A 21,772-nucleotide genomic window follows, 5' to 3' on the forward strand; every position below is an offset into this window, starting at 1 on the left:
TAAGATCATGGCTGATCTGATCCTAACCGCCAATCCACTATCACAGGACTATCTCCTGAATCTAACAGAATTAGACACACGAAACAGGAGCAGGATCAGGCTACACGGCCCCTGGGCCCGCTCCGCTAACCACAGGGCCATGACCGATCCGAACCTAGACTCATGTCCAAATTCCTGCCCGCTCCCCATAACCCTTAATTCCCTTTTCTTCTAGGAAACTGTCTATTTCTGTTTTAAATTTATGTAATGATGTAGCTTCTACAGCTTTTTGGGGCAGCATATTCCATGGACCTACCACCCTCTGAGTGAAGTAGTTCCTCCTCATCTCAGTTTTGAAAGAGCAGCCCCTTATTCTAAGACTATGCCCCCTAGTTCTAGTTTCACCCATCATCGGGAACATCCTCCCCGCATCCACCCGATCCAACCCCTTCACAATCTTATATGTTTCAATAAGATCGCCTCTCATTCTTCTGAACTCCAATGAGTAGAGTCCCAATCTACTCAACCTCTCCTCATATGTCCATCCCCTCATCCCCGGGATTAACCGAGTGAACCTTCTTTGTACTGACTCGAGCGCAAGTATGTCTTTTCTTAAGTATGGACACCAAAACTGTACGCAGTATTCCAGGTGCGGTCTCACCAATACCTTGTACAACTGAAGTAATACCTCCCTATTTTTATATTCTATCCCCCTAGCAATGAAAGCCAACATTCCATTGGCCTTCTTAATCACTTGCTGCACCTGCATACTAACCTTTTGAGTTTCGTGCACCAGGACCCCCAGATCCCTTTGTACTTCAGTACTTTCCAGTTTCTTGCCATTAAGATAACTTGCTCTACGATTTTTCCTGCCAAAGTGCATAACCTCACACTTTCCAGTATTGTATTCCATCTGCCAAATCTCTGCCCACTTACTTAGCCTGTCTTATGTCCCTTTGCAGGTTTTTTATGTCCTCCTCACTCACTACTTTCCCTCCCATCTTAGTATCATCTGCAAACTTTGATATGTTACACTCGGTCCCCTCCTCCAAATCGTTAATATAGATTGTAAAGAGTTGGGGACCCAGCACTGACCCCTGCGGAACACCACTGGTTACTGATTGCCAGTCTGAGAATGAACCATTTATCCCAACTCTCTGCCTTCTGTTAGATAGCCAATCCTCTATCCATGCCAGAATATTACCCCCAATCCCGTGATTTTTTATCTTAAGCAATAATCTTTTGTGTGGCACCTTGTCAAATGCCTTTTGGAAGTCTAAATACACTACGTCCACTGGTTCACCTTTATCCACCCTATATGTTACTTCCTCAAAGAACTCCAGCAAATTTGTCAAACATGACTTCCCCTTCATAAAACCATGCTGACTTTGTCCTATTAAATTATGATTATCCAAATGTCCTGTTACTGTCTCCTTAATAATGGACTCCAAAATTTTACCTACCACAGATGTTAGGCTAACCGGTCTATAGTTTCCAGCCTTCTGTCTACTGCCCTTTTTAAATAAGGGTGTTACATTAGCAGTTTTCCAGTCTGCCGGGACCTTTGCTGAGTCCAGGTAGTTTTGGAAGATTATTACCAATGCATCCACAATCCCTACCGCCACTACCATAGATGGTTATAGCCTGGAGGCACGTTACAAGTGGTGTCCTCCAGGGATTGGTCCTAGGCCCACTACTGTTCACTGTCTTTATTGAGTATGGAGTATGGTCATTAAGTTTGCAGATGACACCAACATCTGTGCAAGGATTATGAGAGCAGAGGAGTACAATCAAATGCAAAAAGATTTAGATGTGCAATGGGAGTGGGCCACACAATGGCAAATGCCATTTAATTTAGATAAATTTAGTGTCATTTAGGTAAAGGTAGGACCAACATGAGGTATTATTTGCAGGGAACAATACTGAAAGAGGTTGAGAGAGAAAAAGATCTAGGTGTTATTGTGCACAGATCACTGAAGGTTCATGACCAATGTAGAGAAACTGTAGCTAAAGCTAACAGGGTATTGTATTAATAGATCCACTCGGTATAAATCAAAGGACACCATTTTGTTACTATACAAGTCACTGGTCAGACCATATCTGGAGTACTGTGGCCAGTTTTGGTCCCCCCACATGGTAGGTGATATAGTGGCCTTGGAAAAGGTCCTGTAGAGAGCTACAAGAATGATTCCTAGAAAAGAATCTCAGCTACTCATAGGCTCAAGGACCTTGATCTACTTACTTCAGAGCACCGTAGACTTGCTGGTGACCCGATAGAGGTCTATAAAATAATTAAAGGGCAGGTTAGCATGGATATTGACAGACTATTCCAGTTTAACAGATTGGGTAGGATCAGGGGACACAAGTGTAAACTATACAAGAACAGAAATAGACTGGATGCGAGGTGGTTCTTCTTTTCCCAGAGAGTAGTGGGCCTCTGGAATACACTGCCGGCTTGTGTGGTGGGTATTGACTCTCTGTATGCCTTCAAGAGGGAGCTGGAACCATTCTTGACTGGGGCAGAGATCACATCATATAGAAGGTAAATGCCTTTATAGATAACACTTGGTCCATGTCAAAGAGGAATTTTCCAGAGTATTTTTCCCCTTATTGACCCTGGGTTTTTTCTCTGGTTTTTTGCATCTCCCAGTCCTGGCAATGAATGACTAAACCAGTTGTGCGCCATATACATTCAAATCTTTGTCCCTTGGATTTAATGGAATGAAGGTGCATACAACAGAACAGACTAGTTATCATAGTACTCTATAGTTGATAAATATTCTGTAATTCATAGATAGTTTTTGTTGTACGTAATTGAATACAAGACAAATTTCTGTTGTGCACCACATTAATCTATATATTATAAAATGAGGTACAATAGACTGCTATTTTAAGCTAGAATTGAAAGCCAGCCAAATAGTACATTACAGCAAGGTCCACAACCTCATATTGCAGGGGAAGCATCGAGTCACTTTGAAGACCCAACAGGATTAGCAAAGTGTTTTTGAATTATTGCAGTGTGGTAATTCAGAGTTTAATTATGCATATAATTCTAGCATTCACAATTCTTGAAGCAAGTAATTTACAAAATGTAGTTAAAATAAAAAACATGAACAATAAGTCACAGATATTGCCAAGCATAAATTTGTCCCATGCCAAATGCCACAGGAACGGGGGGAGGAGAAGAGAGAAAGGAGGTTTAACAGCTGTTCAGTACAACAGTTACCTAGGATGCAGCCTCCCCAATAATTCATTTTGCATTACTTTATAGATTCACTTCATACATAGTCCTTATTGAACTAACCATATTCAATTAGAAAATTATATATTGCCACATCTTGAATATGCATGACAGTGGCTAAATATAGTATCAAAATTAGTAACAGTAACAAGATTCTCATAAATAGAACGGTAAAGATAAGAACATTTGTCGGCATAATCATAAACTGTAATTAGGAGACCTCTGCTTGTCAAGTACCACCCCACTACGCTTTACTCAAATGTATGCTTAAAAGTGAAAGGACAACTTTACACTATATGTCCACATTTTATGGGTAAGTGATAAACATGTGCAATATTTTGCATATTAACTGGATCATTGATGTTCTAAATCCAAATTAAATAGAACACTTTTGGTGAAGAACTGCAAAGCCATACTTTAGTTAATACAACTACATGATTTCTGTTGGTGAAATGCATACACAATTTAGCACAATCCTCTAAAGTTCTTAATTCATTCAAGATGACACATCAGCTACCTACTGAACAAATCCAGTAAAAACATTTAATTCAATGAGCAGATCTCTCATGGCGTTGCTCATGGGAATCGAGGGCTCAGTGCAGTCAAGCTGGGTGCAATAAAATAACCAATCTTGGCACTGGGTCAAACTTAAAAGATTGAACAGACAAGTTTAGAGGTTGAAGAAACCAGGACTCAACATATAGCCACACATGGTAAGGAGGAGAAATTCAGATTAGGCAGAGTGGGTCAGGATCTGGTCGTGCAGGAGAGAATAAAATTAATTAAGGGGGAATTCTAAAAATAATTGAAATAGAAAGCCAAGAATAAAAGAAAATATAAAATGCCAGCTTTGTATATTCTTATAGGAATGTGACTGGTCTATGCTTACTGCACTCTCTGGAGGTTAGAAGAATGAGAGGTGATCTCATTGAAACATATAAGATTCTGTGAGGGCTTGACCGGGTAGATGCTGAGAGGCTGTTTTCCCTGAATCTAGAACCAGAGGGAATAGTCTCAGTATAAGGGGTCGGTCATTCAGGACTGAGAGGAGGAGAAATTTCTTCACTCAGAGGGTTGTGAATCTTTGGAATTCTCTACCCCAGAGGGCTGTGGATGCTCAGTCACTGAGTATATTCAAGGTTGAGATCGATAGATTTTTGGACTCTAAGGGAATCAAGGGATATGGGGCTAGTGCGGGAAAGTGAAGTTGAGGTCGATGATCAGCCATGATCTTAATGATGACTCAATGGGCCGTATGGCCTACTCCTGCTCCTATTTCTTATGTTCTTATGTACATGGCTCCACCGATCAATCAGGAACTTCAAGGCTCATTACAGTATTAGAGACACACTGACACATGACAAACAGCATTTTTGATAATGCATTGTTCCAGGCAGTTTAAGCATAAAATTTGGTGAGGTTCTGAATTCTTAAAAAGGTACAATATTTTAACTTTGTCATTTTGTTAGAGAAAAACAGTTGATAGATAAGGCTCCACTACAATCTCCTTCTCAAGGGGCTCGAAGTGAAGAACTAATCAATATTGAACTGAACAACACAAAAATAGCAGTTTATATTTGTATCCTCAAAGAAACTGGCTTTGGGGGGAAAACTGCTTCTTAACATTCAAATCTAATTCACAAAAACCATTACATTAACCAGACAGATTTTTAAAAAATTCGTTCCTGGGATGTGGGCGTCGCTGGCAAGGCCAGCGTTTATTGCCCTTGAGAAGGTGGGGGGTGAGTCGTCTTCTTGAACCGCTGCAGTCCGTGTGGTGAAGGTGCTCCCATAGTGCTGTTAGGGAGGGAGTGCCAGGATTTTGACCCAGCAAAATATTTCCAAGTCAGGATGGTGTGTAACTTGGAGGGGAACTTGGAGGTGATGGTGTTCCCATGCGCCCGCTGCCCTTGTCCTTCTAGGTGGTAGAGGTCGCGGGTTTGGGAAGTGTGTCGAAGAAGCCTTGGCAAGTTGCTGCAGTGCATCTTGTAGATGGTACATACTGCAGCCATGGTGCATTAGTGGTGGAGGGAGTGAATGTTTAAGGTGGTGGATGGGGAGCCAATCAAGCAGGCTGCTTTGTCCTGGATGGTATCGAGCTTCTTGAGTGTTGCTGGAGCTGTACTCATCCAGGCAAGTGGGGAGTATTCCATCAAACTCCTGACCTGTGCCTTGCAGATGGTGGAAAGGTTTTAGGGAGTCAGGAGGTGAGACACTTGCCGCAGAATACCCAGCCTCTGGCCTGCTCTTGTGGCCACAGTATTTACGTGGCTGGTCCAGTTAAGTTTCTGGTCAATGGTGACCCCCCAGGATGTTGATGGTGGGGGATTCGGCAATAGTAATGCTGTTGAATGTCAAGGAGCAGTGGTTGGACTCTCGCTTGTTGGAGATAGTCATTGCCTAGCACTTGTGTGGTGCAAATGTTACTTGCCACTGATCAGACCAAGCCTGAATGTCGTCCAGGTCTTGCTGCATGCGGGCAAAGACTGCTTCATTATCTGAGAAGTTGCGAATGGAACTGAACACTATGCAATCATCAGCAAACATCCCCACTTCTGACTTTATGATGGAGGGAAGATCATTGATGAAGCAGCTGAAGGTTGGTCCTAGGACACTGCCCTGAGGAACTCTTGCAGCGATGTCCTGAGGCTGAGATGTTTGACCTCCAACAACCACAACTATCTTCCTTTGTGCAAGGTATGACTCCAGCCAGTGGAGAGTTTCCCCCCGGATTCCCATTGACTTCAATTTTACTAGGGTTTTTTGATGCCACACTCGGTCAAATACTGCCTTGATGTCAAGGGCAGTCACTCTCACCTCTGGAATTCAGCTCTTTTGTCCATGTCTGGACCAAGTCTGTAATGCGGTCTGGAGCCAAGTGATTCTGGCGGAACCCAAACCGAGCATCGGTGAGCAGCTTATTGGTAAGTGCCGCTTTTGATAGCACTGTCGACAACACCTTCCATCAATTTGAGAGTAGACTGATGGGGCAGTAATTGGCTGGATTGGATTTGTCCTGCTTTTTGTGGACAGGACATACCTGGGCAGTTTTCCACATTGTCAGGTAGATGCCAGTGTTGTAGCTGTACTGGAACAGCTTGGCTAGAGGCACGGCTAGTTCTGCACAACAGCCGGGATGTTGTCAGGGCCCAAAGCCTTTGCTGTATCCAGTGCACTCAGCCGTTTCTTGCTATCACATGGAGAGAATCGAATTGGCTGTAGACTGGCTTCTGTGATGCTGGGGACCTCAGGAGGAGGCCGAGATGGATCATCCACTCGGCACTTCTGGCTGAAGATGGTTGCAAACGCTTCAGCCTTGTATTTTCCACCCATGTGCTGGGCTCCGCCATCATTGAGGATGGGGATATTCATGGAGCCTCCTCCTCCCATTAGTTGTTTAGTTGTCCACCACCATGACTGGATGTGGCAGAACTGCAGTGTTTTGATCGGATTCGTTGATTGTGAGATCGCTTAGCTCTGTCTATAGCATGCTGCTTCCGCTGTTTAGCACGCATGTCGTCCTGTGTTGCAGCTTCCCCAGGTTGGTGCCTCATTTTTAGGTATGCCTGGTGCTGCTCCTGGCATGATTTTCTGCACTCCTCATTGAACCAGGGTTGGTCCCCTGGCTTGATGGTAATGATAGAGTGAGGGATATGCCGGGCAATGAGGTTACAGATTGTGGTGGAATACAATTCTGCTGCTGCCGCCGATGGCCCACAGCGCCTCATGGATGCCAGTTTTGAGCCGCCAGATCTATTCTGAATCTATCCCATTTAGCACGGTGGCAAGTGCCACACAACACGATGGATGGTGTCCTCAGTGTGGAGACGGGACTTTGTCTCCACAAGGGCTATGCGGTGGTCACTGCTACCAATGCAGTCATCGTATTGGATGCTGTCAGATGCATCAGCGACAGGTGGGGACGAGGTCAAGCAGGTTTTTCTCTCGTGTTGTTTCTCTCACCACCTGCCACAGGCCCCGTCTGGCAACTATATCCTTCATAGCTCGGCCAGCTTGGTCAGTAGTGGTGCTACCGAGCCACTCTTGGTGACGAACATTGAAGACCCAGAGTACATTCTGTGCCCTTGCTACCCTCAGTGCTTCTTCCAAGTGGTGTTTAACATGGAGGAGTACTGATTCAACAGCTGAGGGAGGGTGGTAATCAGCAGGTTTCCATGCCCATGCTTGACCTGAAGCCATGAGACTTCATGGGTTCCAGAGTCAATGTTGAGGACTCCCAGGGTCACTCCCTTCCCACTGTATATCACTATGCCGCCACCTCTGATAGGACTGGTTGCACCCAGGGATGGTGATGGAGGAGTCTGGGACATTGGCTGAAAGGTATGATTCTGTGAGTATGACTATGTCAGGCTGTTGTTTGACTAGTCTGTGGGACAGCTCTCCCAATTTTGGCACAAGTCCCCAGATGTTAGTGAGGAGGACTTTGCAGGGTCAACTGGGCTGGGTGTGCCACTGTAGTGTCCGAAGTCGATGCCGGGTGGTCCATCTGGTTTTATTCTTATTATTGCTTTATGTAATGGTTTGTTACAACATTTCAGAGGGCAGTTAAGAGTCAACCACATTGCTGTGGGTCTGGAGTCACATACAGGCCAGACCAAGTAAGGACGGCAGATTTCCTTTCCTAAAGGACAGGAGTGAGCCAGATGGGTTTTTACAACAAGCCGATAGTTTCATGATCATTACTGAAACTAGCTTTTTATTCGAGATTTATTTAATTAACTGAATTTAAATTCCCCAGCTGCCGTGGTGGGATTTGAACTCAAGTGTCAGGATCATTAGTCCAGGCCTCTGGATTATTAGCCCAGTGACATAACCATAGGTTCCATTACAGCTCGGCATTGTAAGTATCTTTAATTTGTTTAACAAGAGGTTAACCCAATAAAATTGACTTATTACAACCCATTTAATTTTTGCTCCTGCAGAGTAAAATATGTACATTTTTTAGGCTGAGCCAGTGCACAATCAAAAGCGCTCCCCATTAATAACTGAATTCATTACAAGTCTATAAAAATCAACCAGAAAATAAAGTTTTGACTGATTCGTTAAACATTCATAGTACATTTGCATAATACTTTGTTTCAACCTTATAGAATCGTTTAATACTGAAGCAACTTTTGTTAGAGTACATATTAAAGAACTAAAATATTTTGGAAAGGTTCCAAAACAGTTACAAAAATTAAAATAAAGCACACTGAAATTATTCAAAAACAAGATCGCTCACAGAATTTTTCAGTTACTTTCAAACACACAGTACCACCCATTTTGCACTACGTATTAAATAGCACTATTTCATACCAAAAATGTGTTAAAGTTAAACGAATTAAATAAATCTCAGTATTTAAAAATCCTCAGAGGTATTTCCCTTTATAACTGTCATTTAAAATAGTCCTTTATCAGCTCTGAACAGACAGGTGCATCCACACAATCCAATTTAAATTCAGTGCTACAGACATTACTTTTGAGGCAGGTCATGGGCATGACAATAAGTTTATTTTTAGCATAAAGAACTGTGATGTGTTCAAACCAGCAATAGATGAATGCTCTGGTTTGCAGGAAACTTCAGTGGATCCCAGAACTGCTGTTTTGACTATTCAGAAACTGTTCTATTCCATAACCACTGAACTCCTGTGTTCTTTTCACATTACCAATTACAGGAAACTCTCTCTTAACCGGCACCTAAATAACCGGAAATCTCTGTTAACCGGCAAAATTCAGGAGTAGGTTCAGGTAAGTTTTACTTCATATTAGTGGCAGTTCCTGGATCCGTGGCTGTGTAACTGGGGTTCGTGCGCTTCAGGGACTCTTGGTCTGTGGTCGGAGTTCCTGCACATGTTGCTAAGCAACAGGGAAGCCTGGATTTGTTGCTGTGTACGGAGCTCTCGTACCTTTTAAACTATACCTCTCTGTAATCCAGACTTTTTGATAAACCGGCACCACGCCGGTCCCGTTGGTGCCGGATAATAAAGAGTTTCCTGTAGTTTCCACTAATGAAAAGTGTCATAGTTTATAGAATACCTGCCCTGGTTCAGAATAAACTGCATTACTCTACAGTTAAGAGTCTTAACAGCTGTCATGCATTTTTTAGTGGGAGGAAAAGGTAAAAGAGTAAAATAGAATTAAAAAAACCACAGGTTTACACCCAAAAATCAAAAGGAGCAGCAAGTCTATCAAGATAGTTATTGGTTAGTATCAACAGGAAAATATGTTTGAAAATATTTAACAATCTATTAAGTATAACTTCAGTTACTCACCTCTCATTACAACAGTGACTACGCCTCAAAAAGTACTTCATTGGTTGTAAGGCACTTTGAGGCGTTCGGTGGTCGTGAAAGGCGCGATATAAATGCAAGTCTTTCTTTTCCTTTTTTTCCTGATATAATGCCCACCATTAAAATAAAATATTACCTTAGGGAATAGAAACTATGCCCAAGAAACAAACTGCATGCAAGATGAACAAGTGGCACATCCATGACAGAGGATCCCTAACATCACCAAATACTGGAACAGATAAATCTCAGGTGCAACAGAACCCAAGCACATGCACTGAACTTGGGGCATGAAGCTCAAAAGCACTGGCTGGGAAATTCCTTGAAGCTGCTCCTACTCCACTGGTGTTACTTTTCCAGAAGTGCGGCGATAACCCCATTTACTTCGGTGGAATGGCAGCAGCTCTGAGGAAGTTCCTGGCCTATTGTGTTCATACTTGTATGCCTCTAGAAATTAACACCAGCAGAAAAGCTAGTCAACAAAAAAGTTGAATTAACACGTGTAGAAATCAAGAGATTTCTAATTTACAAGTACTCCCCCACATTAAGTCCTTCTGTCCTGGCCAACATTTATCCCTCAATCAACATCACAAAAACAGATTATGTGGTCATTATATCATTACTGTTTGTGGGAGCTTGCTGTGCGCAAATTGGCTGCTGCATTTCCTACATTACAACAGTGACTACAGTTCAAAAGTACTTCATTAGCTGTAAAGCGCTTTGGGATGTCCTGAGGTTGTGAAAGGCGCTATATAAATGCAAGTCTGTCTTTTTTTTCTAAACTGGGTAACTCCTTTAAATGGGTTCAATTCTATGAGTCTCTTACCTGTAAAACAATGAATGTCTTTCCAATACAGGTAGTCATACTTCAAATTTACAATAATTTCAAAATTACTGTCACCCTCGCAGTCCTAAAGTGCAGGAATAGCTACTGGGGAAAAACAACTCATGGGTCTCAGTTTTGTACAAGAAATACTATATGCTTAGGGCCTTCTTACTGGCTCTAGGCAAAATGCACTAAGTGAGAAAGAAAGATTTTAAGAGAAGGGAGCACTATCCGTGGATGATATCAAATTGAAAACAAAGGCATACAATGTTGCCAAGATTGGTGGGAGAGGAGAGGATTGGGAAATTTTTAAAAAACCAGCAAAGGATGACTAAAAAAAAATAAGAGAGAGGAGATGAATTATGAGAGTAAACTGGCAAGAAATACTAAAACAGAAAGTAAAAGCTTCTACAGGTATATAAAAAGGAAGAGAGTAGCTAAAGTTAACATTGGTCCCTTAGAGGATGAGAATGGGGAATTAATAATGGGGAACGGGGAAATGGCAGAGACTCTGAACAAATATTTCGTATCTGTCTTCATGGTAGAAGACACTAACAACATCCCAATAATGGACAATCGAGGGTCCACAGGGAGGAGGGAACTAATGACAATCATTATCACTAAGGAAAAAGTACTTGGTAAAATAATGGGACTAAAAGACAACAAGTCCCCTGGACCAGATGGCCTGCATCCCAGGGTCTTAAAAGAAGTGGCTGCAGAGATAGTGGATGCATTGGTTGCAATATACCAAAATTCCCGGGACTCTGGAGAGGTCCCAGCAGATTGGAAAACTGCAAATGTAACACCCCTATTTAAGAAAGGAGGGAGACAGAAAGCAGGAAACTATAGACCAGTTAGCCTAACATCCGTCATTGGGAAAATGCTGGAGACCTTCATTAAGGAAGCAGTAGCAGGGCATTTGGAAAATCATAATGCAGTACAGTCAAGCAGAGTCAGCATGGTTTTATGAAAGGGAAATCATGTTTAACAAATTTGCTGGAGTTCTTTGAGGATGTAACGAGCAGGGTGGATAAGGGTGAGCCAGTGGATGTGGTGTATTTGGATTTCCAGAAGGCATTCGATAAGGTGCCACATAAAAGGTTACTGCAGAAGATAAAAGCTCACGGAGCTGGGGGTAATATTAGCATGGATAGAGAATTGGCTAACGAACAGAAAGCAGAGAGTCGGGATAAATGGGTCATTTTCCGGTTGGCAAACAGTAACTAGTGGGGTGCCACAGGGATCAGTGCTGGGGCCTCAACTATTTACAATCTACATGAATGACTTGGATGAAGGGACCGAGAGTAATGTAGCTAAGTTTGTGGATGATACAAAGATGGGTAGGAAAGCAAGTTGTGCAGAGGACTCAAAGAATCTGCAAAGGGATATATACAGGCTAAGTGAGTGGGCAAACATTTGGCAGATGGAGTATAATGTGGGAAAGAGCGAGGTTATCCACTTTGGCAGGAAAAATAAAAAAGCAAATTATTATTTAAATGGAGAGAGATTACAAAATGCTACAGTTCAGAGGGATCTGGGGGTCCTTGTGCATGAAACACAAAAAGTTAGCATGCAGGTACAGCAAGTAATCAAAAAGGCAAATGGAATGCTGGCCTTTATTGCAAGGGGGTTGGAGTATAAAAGCAGGGATGTCCTGCTACAAATGTACAGGGTATTGGTGAGACCACACCTTGAGTACTGCATACAGTTTTGGTCTCCTTATTTAAGGAAGGATATACTTGCATTGGAGGCAGTTCAGAGACAATTCACACGGTTGATTCCTGAGATGAGGGGGTTGGCTTATGAAGAAAGGTTGAACAGGTTGGGCCTATGCTCATTGGAATTTAGAAGAATGAGAGGTGATCTTATTGAAACATATAAGATACTGAGGGGGCTCGACAAGGTAGATGCAGAGAGGACGTTTCCCCTCGTGGGGAAATCTAGAACTCGGGGGCATAGTTTCAGAATAAAGGGTCGCCCTTTTAGAACGGAGATGGAGGAATTTCTTCTCTCAGAGGGTCGTAAATCTGTGGAATTCTCTGCCCCAGAGAGTCGTGGAGGCTGGGCCATTAAATACATTTAAGGTGGAGATAGACAGATTTTTACAAGATAAGGGAATGAAGGGTTATGGGGAGCGGGCAGGGAAGTGGCTTTGAGCCCTAGATCAGCCATGATCGTATTGAATGGCGGAGCAGGCTCGAGGGGCCAAGTGGCCTATTCCTGCTCCTATTTCTTATGTGGTTGTGGTACTAAACCATACTAATAAGATTGATGCTAGGTTCAGTCACTGGTCTGTGCTGAGCTACTGAATCACCTAGGGCTATGGTATGAAGTCTGCAATGGGTCTGTGCAAGGCTGAGGGTGGGAGAAGAGAACCAACAGGTTTCCAGATCACAATCCATATACTCCTGCTAGAAAGTGAGCACGTCAGATTAAGACAGGATGGGGCTCATCTGATAACTTCCCATAACTCAACAACCTGCTGACAAGGTGTAAGTTTTCAATTGAAGGCTATATTTGGTCAACATATTGGATGGTTGCTAGCACTTGTAGTTCTGCATTACAGCACGTATCACTGATTTTTTTGTGGCAGGGGAGTAAATAGAGAAGAAACAAAACAGAGTGCAAAAAGAATTTCCACATACCTGGAAACCAATTTTCTACGTGATCTTCATGCAGAGAGAGATTTCTCAGGTCGCTTCCCAAAGTGGTGGGCAATGCATGGACCAAACACGCGGGAGAAAGGCATGGCGAAAAAAAGGAGTTGGGGACATTGGCAAAGTCTAACCATGCTCTGCAGGGGACAATTTTATACACACATTAATGTTTTTGGCTATCTTTTTGGTATTTTCCCCTGTTTATGTTTGTAAAGATATAACTTTCTTTTACATATTTACATTTGCCTTGTTTTTTGTCTTGGAATACCGGTCAATAATGCAGGTTTTCGAAAATTAAGCAAAAACAGTTAAAAAGTTTTGAAAGTAACAGGGTCAGATTTAAGATTAACAGCTAGTTGGCACATGGATAAATCTTTACTCATCCTCTGCATTATAGGTCACTCCAAACTACCTACTTTGGAACCTGAACGTTTGTCACAAGGGGCTGTGATTCTTTCCACTTTAATGGGTAAGGTAATCAAGGCTAGACAAGCACCAAGAAGCTTACTGATGCTTTTAGGTGGTTAAACTTCAGCAGTGCCTATGCACACACTCAAGGGGTCCTTAAGTACTGGCTCTGCCAAACACCACATACACTTTCTTAACTTGGGTGTGTCCCAACAGGGAGAAAGTGTGAATTCTATACCAGGTAAACTCTTGTCTGTGGGATATTCTGGAACCATAATGGGGAAGAGTGTTAAACATAGTAGGGTAGATTTTTATCTTTACCACTGAGTTTTAGGCATCGCCGAGGTGGAGTGCAGAAAGGAAAAGTCTGTGAGGTATGCAAGGAATGCGTGAGCCTCCTCGCTAGACTTTCCTTTCGGTGCTCCACGAAGATGATGTTCAACGCCAAGGCTGTAAAGACCAAAATTTGTCTCAGTGATGGGTTTCTGTGCATGTCAGATATCTAGCTGACAAATAAATCAATAGGGACCATCACCTGTGCAAATCATTATCTAACCCTTAAATGCTGGCAATCTACAACAGCTCCGTACCTATTCTATCAGCTAATAGCATCTGTGAGAATTTTTCTTGAAGCAGAATATTTAAATGCTTCAATAAAAAAAATTCCAATTTAAATTTAATGTTACATTTGTGCTAAAATATATGTGCAAAGTGAAAGGTACAATATTTTCCTATTTTGTCAGTGTCAGCATTAAGCGAACCATCTCAGACACAACAGAATCAGATACAGCGTAAGCTCCTTCTATTCGGTTATTTCTCCCAAGGTTAGATGAATGCAGTTAAGAATGTAGAAGCATGAAACAAAAAAAAGAGCAATTTTGCCTACCAAACCTATTCTCTTCACAAACTACATACAATTTGCTCCATCATGGATTTTACCAAATCCAATTCATCTTCCAAGGCAGGAAACAAACCAGGGGTAATTAAAAAAAATAGGTTTTGGCCAAATTTTAATATAGAACGTTAATATTACAATATACAATCTCCTAACTGATGGTGGAAACCCTAATCCCAACCTCAAAAGACCAGAATCTTACTCCACTAGATTAGTGTACTAATTTTAATTTTGCACAATTATGACCATATGTGCGGTTAAGATCGTAGGATCGCAATCACAAGATCAAATAAAGGGCCATCAACCCATTTGATCCAATTCTTTCAGAATATCAATCTTACAATCTTCCCATTTATGCACTTAGCTGTTTCTTAAATTAGTCCTGTATCATGGCCCCAATGGACCTTCCTAGCAACCCAGCTATTGATAACATTTTATGTTTAAAAAAAAATCTGAACACCTGTTCTAAATTTTTCCTTCCCATTCCCCGGACTTGCATACAAACATACGAATTAGGAGTAAGAGTAGGCCATTCAGCCCTTCGAGCCTGCTCTGCCATTCAATAAGATCATGGCTGATCCAATTACTTCACATTCCCACCTACCCCCGATAATTTTTCACCCCATTGCTTATCAAGAATCTATCTACCTCTGTCTTAAAAATATTCAAAGACTCTGCTTCCACCGCCCTCTGAGGAAGAGAGTTTCAAAGACTCACGACCCTCTGAGAAAAAATTTCTCCTCATCTCTGTCTTCTGCCCTCAACTTGCTGGATTTCTTTCAGAAGAAACCAATTTGAAACTGTCCAATTGATACAAAACTGTACATCAGTAGCAAAAGATCTACATCCCATCAGAATTGTTCTTCAAACTTCCACGGTCAACATTCTATAAAGCATGCATAAGTTCTCAAAAGCTGGTAAAACAAAGTTTGAAATTCTGCACTATTATGAAGCTACTGCTGGGGCCAGAGATAATTGGGTTATATTTTTAAAAATCATTTTTTTTTTTTTTTATAAACGAAAGAACTATATAATCAGAACAGGATCATCAAGAAATCTAAAAGCCTTAGCTTTGTCTCTAAACAATGGTATAGCTATCTGGTTAAATACTAGTTTGGTTATGCTGCACATTTTCCTCTATCTGGACCCATTTCATAAGACTACAGAGTGCTCTTATTGTTGAAGTACTAAAAGTCCTTAATGCCATATAAATCATAGAATTTTATAGCACAGAAGGAAGCCATTCAGCCCATTCCACCTATGCCTCTTCTCTGAAAAAGAGTTATCCATTTTGTCTCATTCCCCTGCCCTTTCTCCAAACACTTGCAATATTCTTTTTTCAAATGTTTATCCACTTCCCTTTTAAAAGTTATTGTGCATTCTGGTAGAGCAATCCACGTCTTAACAAGCCTTTGAGTAAAAAAAAATCCTGACATCCCCCTTCGTTCATTTGGTGATAACCAGGAATTTATGGCCTCCAGTTACCAACTCATCAACTAGTGGAAATTGTTTTTCCTGATTTACTTTGTCAAAACCTCCATTGGATCTCTCCATAACCTTCTTTATGCCAATGAATAGAGGCTCAGTTTCTCTCCTCTTCTCATAACTAAAACTCTTCACCCTTGGTATCATCTTTGTGAATTTCTTCTACACCCTCTCTATGGTCTTGACAACCTTTCTTAAGTAAGTGGCCCAAAAGGGCACAAAATATTCTAATTGCAGCCTAACCAATGATTTGTATAGGTTTACCATGACCTATTTGCTTTTGTACAATATGTCCCTATACACATTTTTACAGCTTTATCAACTTCTCCTCCTACTTTTTATGTATCTGAATCACTAAGTTTCTCTGCTCCTCTACTGCTTTTAAAGTTTGACCACTTTTGTCCTCTGTTCTTCCTCTTTCTCCAAATTAAGTTTCATCTGACATCTATCTGTCCAAACTACTAATTTGTCCATGTCCTTCATAAGTTGCTTGTAATCCTCTTGTAACCATGTTCCCTATTTTTGGGTTGTCTGCAAATTTTGATATTGTGCCTTCTCTATCGAAGTCCAGATCACCCATACTTTTTTTTTCTATTTTATCTGGGCGAGTTATCTTCTTATCTCATTGAAACTGGTTATTTCCCCAGTCAGTTTTAATTTTCCCTTCTCCATTTCAAACCTAAATATGTTGCGGTCGCCGATTCCTAGATGTTCACCCACTGCTACATTACCTATTTCCTCCACTTCATTTGCTAGACCTAGATCCAGAGCTGTGCCTCTTGCCTTGTTGAACTAAAAACATACTAGATCTAGAAACATAGTGTAGCAAATACCCACTTCTTTATCACTTACATTAATCTTACTCCAATCGATCTCTGGAAAGTTAAGTCATCCACTGTTATGTTCCTACATCTTTCTCCAATTTGTCTGCATATTTTTTCTATTTCTTTTCCAGTACAGGGAACTTTGTGCTATCCGGTACCGACGGGACCGAGCTGTTGCCGTCCCATCAAAACTGCTGGACAAACCAGCGCTAATGTTGAAACATAGAGATTTTGAGCTCCGTATCTGGTAACAAACCCTGTTGCTTAGCAACAGCTTCTAAACAGTCGGCCGTACCTTGCAAGCGTCTCTGTAGCTTAGCAACAGCTTCAGCGAGACCTTGCAGAGCTTGACTGTTGAGAGAAAAAAGCAACGAAAAGAAAAAAAACCTAACGAAACGGCTCCTGATTTTTGCCGGTGGCTCGAGCTTAGCCTCCGGATAACACAAAGTTTCCTGTAATTGCTGGTGTATAATGGCCCAGAAATTCAGGTCCAAACGCGTGAGTACGGACGGAGTACTCACGCGTGGACCCGATGGAAGTGCCGGAATCTTGCATGCACTACGCATGCGCGGGAAACCAGCACTTCCGATCCTCTGAACCAAGGGGTTCAGAGGTCGAACGTGTGCACGCGGGAGTCTGCGCGTGCGCGTTGAACTTCCTTTTTTTTCAGGTTTTAACGTGCGGGTAAGTCTGTACATTTTAGAAATGTAAAAAGCAGCCGTAAGGACTTCATTTTCACAGGTTTTTTACTTTTTAAATACTTTAAAGCAAGGTAAGTTTATTTTTAGCCCCGTTTTTTTACATAATTATTTTTTTCAAAAATTTAAATTTTTGTTTAAAATAGTTATTTAATGTCATTTATAGTTTATTTACAAAGTGTGATTTTTTTAAAAATGTATTTGAAGGTAAAGTACAGTTTTACAGCCTCAGCATTTATATGTTTGACAGGTCTATCTGTCAAGACTTATGAATGGAGCATTCCCTGCTCCGATTGGCTGCCTGTTGCTCACGTGATCCCAGGGGACGCTTCGCACTAACTACGCCCCTGGGACACGCCAGCATAGCGCGCCGGCCTTTGGGACAGGCCTCGGAGAGGAATTCCACGCAGGCCAAGAGGTCAACTGCCGGCGCGCAAGGCAAGTGTAGGTCGGGGGCTTGCACCCGCGGGAAGCCCCCGACCCGAATTTCTGGGCCAATATATTTCCAGTGGAGCAACAGTTCCCATCCTAATCCTTAAATCTAACCAAAAAGATTCAGTTTGTGCACCATCCCCATGTCCGAAAGCTCTAATGGAATCTCTGATCAACACTGCCACCCTATCTCCCTTGAATCATAGAATGGTTACAGCACAGGAGGCCATTCGGCCCATCGAGCCCGTGCCGGCTCTCTGCAAGAGCACTTCAGCTAATCACACTCGCCTGCCCTTTCCCCGTAACTCTGCAAAAATTTTTTCCTTCAGGTACTTATCCAATTCCCTTTTGAAAGCCACAACTGAATCTGCCTCTACCACCCTTTCAGGCAGTGAATTCCAGATCCTAACCACTCGCTGCATAAAAAAGTTTTTCCTAATGTCGCCTTTGGTTCTTCTGCCAATCACCTTAAATCTGTGTCCTTTGGTTCTTGACCCTTCCGCCAATGGGAACAGTTTCTCTCTCTCTACTCTGTCTAGACCCCTCATTATTTTGAGCACCTCTATCAAATCACCTCTCAACCTTCTCTGCTCTAAGGAGAACAACCCCAGCTTCTCTAGTCTATCCACGTAACTGAAGTCCCTCATCCCTGGAACCATTCTTGTAAATCTTTTCTGCACCCTCTCAAAGGTCTTATTCCTACTCTATCCTCTATCTGCTCCAGGAATGTTCAGTTCCCAGTCTTGCCCTGGCCAAAGCCTAAGCTACATCTCTGTTAGTGTTATTATATCATATTCTCTCATACAATGTGTATCTCTGGCTTACCCGTTTTATTCACAATTCTTTGTGCATTTACATGCAACTCAAACCTTCCTCTGTCTGTTTGGCTATATTATTCATTTTACTCCCTCCTCCTTCTGTTTGCTTTTCTCTGATCTTTACAATGGCCTTTGTCTCTTTCACTGTTTCCTTGTCAACAACAACTTGCATTTATATAGCACCTTTAAATGTAGTAAAACGTCCCGCGGCTCTTCACAGGAGCGTTATCAAACAAAATTTAACACTGACCCACAGTATCTCGAAGAAGATATTAGGGCAGATGACAAAAAGCTTGGTCAAAGAGGTAGGTTTTAAGGAGCAGCTTAAAGGAAGAAGGAGAGGTAGAGAGGCGGAGAAGTTTAGGGTGTGAATTCCAGAGCTTAGGGCCTTGGCCGCTGAAGGCAAGGCCGTCAATGGTGGAGCTATTAAAAGCGGGGATGCATAGGAGGCCAGAATTGGAGGAGCACAGAGATCACGAAGGGTTGTAGGGCTAGAGGAGGTTACAGAGATAGGGAGGGGCAAGGCCATGGAGAGATTTGAAAACAAGGATGAGAATTTTAAAATTGAGGCATTGCTCATCCGGGAGCCAATGTAGGTTAGCAAGCACAGGGGCGATGGGTCAATGGGACTTTGAGAGAGTTAGGCTACGGGCAGCAAAGTTTTGGATGAGCTTAAGTTTATGGAGGGTGGAAGATGGAAGGCTGGCCAGGAGTGCATTAGAATAGTCCAGTCTAGAGGTAACAAAGGCATGAATGAGGGTTTCAGCAGCAGGGGCGGAGTTGGGCGATGTTACGGAGGTGGAAGTAGGTGGTCTTAGTGATGGCGCGGATATGTGGTCGGAAGCTCATCTCGGGGTCAAATGCGAATGGTCTGGGTCACCCTCAGATAGTTGCCAGGGAGAGGGATGGAGTCAGTGGCTAGGGAACGGAGTTTGTAGCGGAGACCAAGACAATGGCTTTGCTCTTCCCAATATTTAGTTGGTGGAAAGTTCTGCTCATCCAGTACTGGATGTTAGACAAGCAGTCTGACAATTTAGAAACAGTGGAGGGGTCAAGAGAGGTGGTGTTGTGGTAGAGCTGGGTGTTGTCAGCGTACATCTGGAACTTGACTGTTTTTGAATGATGTCGCGGAGGGGCAGCAAGTAGATGAGCAACAGAAGGGGGCCAAGGATAGATCCTTGGGGGATTCTAGAGGTAACGGTGCGGGCATGGGAAGAAAAGCTATTGCAGGTGATTCTCTGGCTACAACTGGATAGATAAGAATGGAATTAGGCGAGTGCAGTCCCACCCAGCTGGACAACGGAGGAGAGGCGTTGGAGGAGGATGGTGTGGTCAACCGTGTCAAAGGCTGCAGACAGATCCACAAGGATGAAGAGGGATAGTTTACCATGGTCACAGTCACATAGGCTGTCATGTGTGACTTTGATGACAGCCACTCCGGTACTGTGGCAGGGGCGGAAGGGATTCAAACATGGAGTTCCGGGAAAGATGGGCATGAATTTGGGAAGCAATAGCATGTTCATGGACTGGAGAGGAACGGGAGATTGGAGATGGGGTGGTATTTTGCAAGGACAGAAGGGTCAAGGGTTATTTTTTTTTTTTTTTTTTTTTTTTTTTTTTTTTGAGAGGGGTAACGACGGCAGATTTGAAGGGGAGGGGCACAGTACCCGAGGAGAGAGAACCGTTAACAATATCAGCTAACATGAGGGCAAGGAAGGGAAGTTGGAGGGTCGAGGGAGCAGCAGGTGGGTCTCATGGACAAGGTGAGCTTGGAGAGGGCATGAGGGGAGATAGGAGAGAAACTAGAGAAAGATGTGAGTTCAGGGTTAGGGTGGGGGGAACCTTAGAGGAAGTTTGGCCCGGTGGGCTAGGGGAAGGGAGGGAAGTGGCAGAGGCAGCTGAACAGATGGTCTCAATCTTAGTGACAAAGAAATCCATGAGCTCCTCGCACTTGTTGTTGGGAGGCGAGAGTGGAGGAGGCAGGAGAGAGGGGTTTAAGATGATGGTTTGTAGTATAGAGAAGAATCTGGAGGTTATCTTGGCATTCCAGGACGATCCTGGAACAGTGAGCAGTTTTGGCAGAGGAGGGCAGGACCCAATAGTGCTTTATGTGGTCCAGCCGGATTTGGCAATGAATGACTAAACTAGTTGTCCGCCATATATGCTCACGTCTGCGTCTCTTGGACTTAAAGGAGCGGAGATGAGGGCCGTACCAAGGGGAACAACCAGGGTGACAGAGGGTAATGGTTTTAATGGGGACTAGGGCATCAAAGGTGGAGGTGAGGATGTGGTTGAGCAGATCAGTAGCTGCAGAAATGTTGTAAATGGAGGGTCAAAGGATGGACAGTTGCGATTTTGAAATCCTCATCTTGTTTTTTTCCTTCCCTCTGCCATATCAGTTTAAACCCTCCCCACAACATTAATTAATCTCTGTGAGGACATTGATTCCAGCCTTGTTCAGTTGAAGCCATCCCAAGTACTTAAAGCGAACATTGGCACATCCTAAATGACATTTTCGTTCAGTTGATTGCTCACTTGTGAAAGTTCTTAAAAGTTTGCTATCACTGATTTACCCGTACATATTTACTCAACCACCACTGTGGCCAATGTATTCATGTGCCAATATACAACATGCTCCTATATTTAGGAGCTATGATGGTTTGCTTTTTACACCATATGCAATTTTATGGTTGTATTGTGTAATAGCAGATCTCAAGCTATTTAAAATGCTCTTATTGGCTTGTGCTTTCTTAATTCTCTGTCCCATGCCAATAAGGACCTGTTCACTCCCACACTGAACACCAATGAATAGTAGTTTTTCACTGAAGTATGGCCTAAAATAGATTGAAAAAAAAATACATTGGACAACATCTATTATGGGCACATGTCACATACCATTTTCACTATTTCAGGGTAGGCTTGTTCAAGAAGCACACCTCTATTTGAGGTGAGGAAATCCACCAATTCATTCAGGGTTGCTCTTTTGACCTCTTTGCTCTTGAGGTCTGAAACAGAGTCCAGGAAATCAAAAATCACACAGCACTGCTGGAGTTTCTGACAGAAGAGATCATGCTGTTCAGCATTTGGAGCATCTGCAGAAAGAGGAAAAGATTCAGCATTTAGGTATTTAATTTCTTCTCTGAAAAAACCTGTAACAACCACTTATTTATGTTTGGTCCTTTAACAGCAGCACTATTGGGTTTCAATTCACAAGGCATTACA

General features: G+C 42.6%; 1 protein-coding gene across 4 annotated transcripts in view; it reads right to left on the minus strand.

The window, feature by feature from the left end:
• The window catches only part of ppp2r5a (protein phosphatase 2, regulatory subunit B', alpha isoform), a 191,847-nt gene that overhangs the window by 77,988 nt on the left and 92,087 nt on the right, over positions 1-21,772 (minus strand). For all 4 annotated transcript variants that reach the window (XM_085981269.1, XM_085981270.1, XM_085981268.1 and 1 more), the window contains exon 2: positions 21,446-21,642. In XM_085981269.1, the coding sequence (XP_085837395.1) occupies positions 21,446-21,642 (197 nt within the window). The remainder of the gene's footprint in view (positions 1-21,445; positions 21,643-21,772) is intronic.

Source organism: Somniosus microcephalus, chromosome 3, assembly GCF_052327205.1.
Source record: "Somniosus microcephalus isolate GS21.2 chromosome 3, FLI_Smic_1.0, whole genome shotgun sequence".
Taxonomy (NCBI): domain Eukaryota; kingdom Metazoa; phylum Chordata; class Chondrichthyes; order Squaliformes; family Somniosidae; genus Somniosus; species Somniosus microcephalus.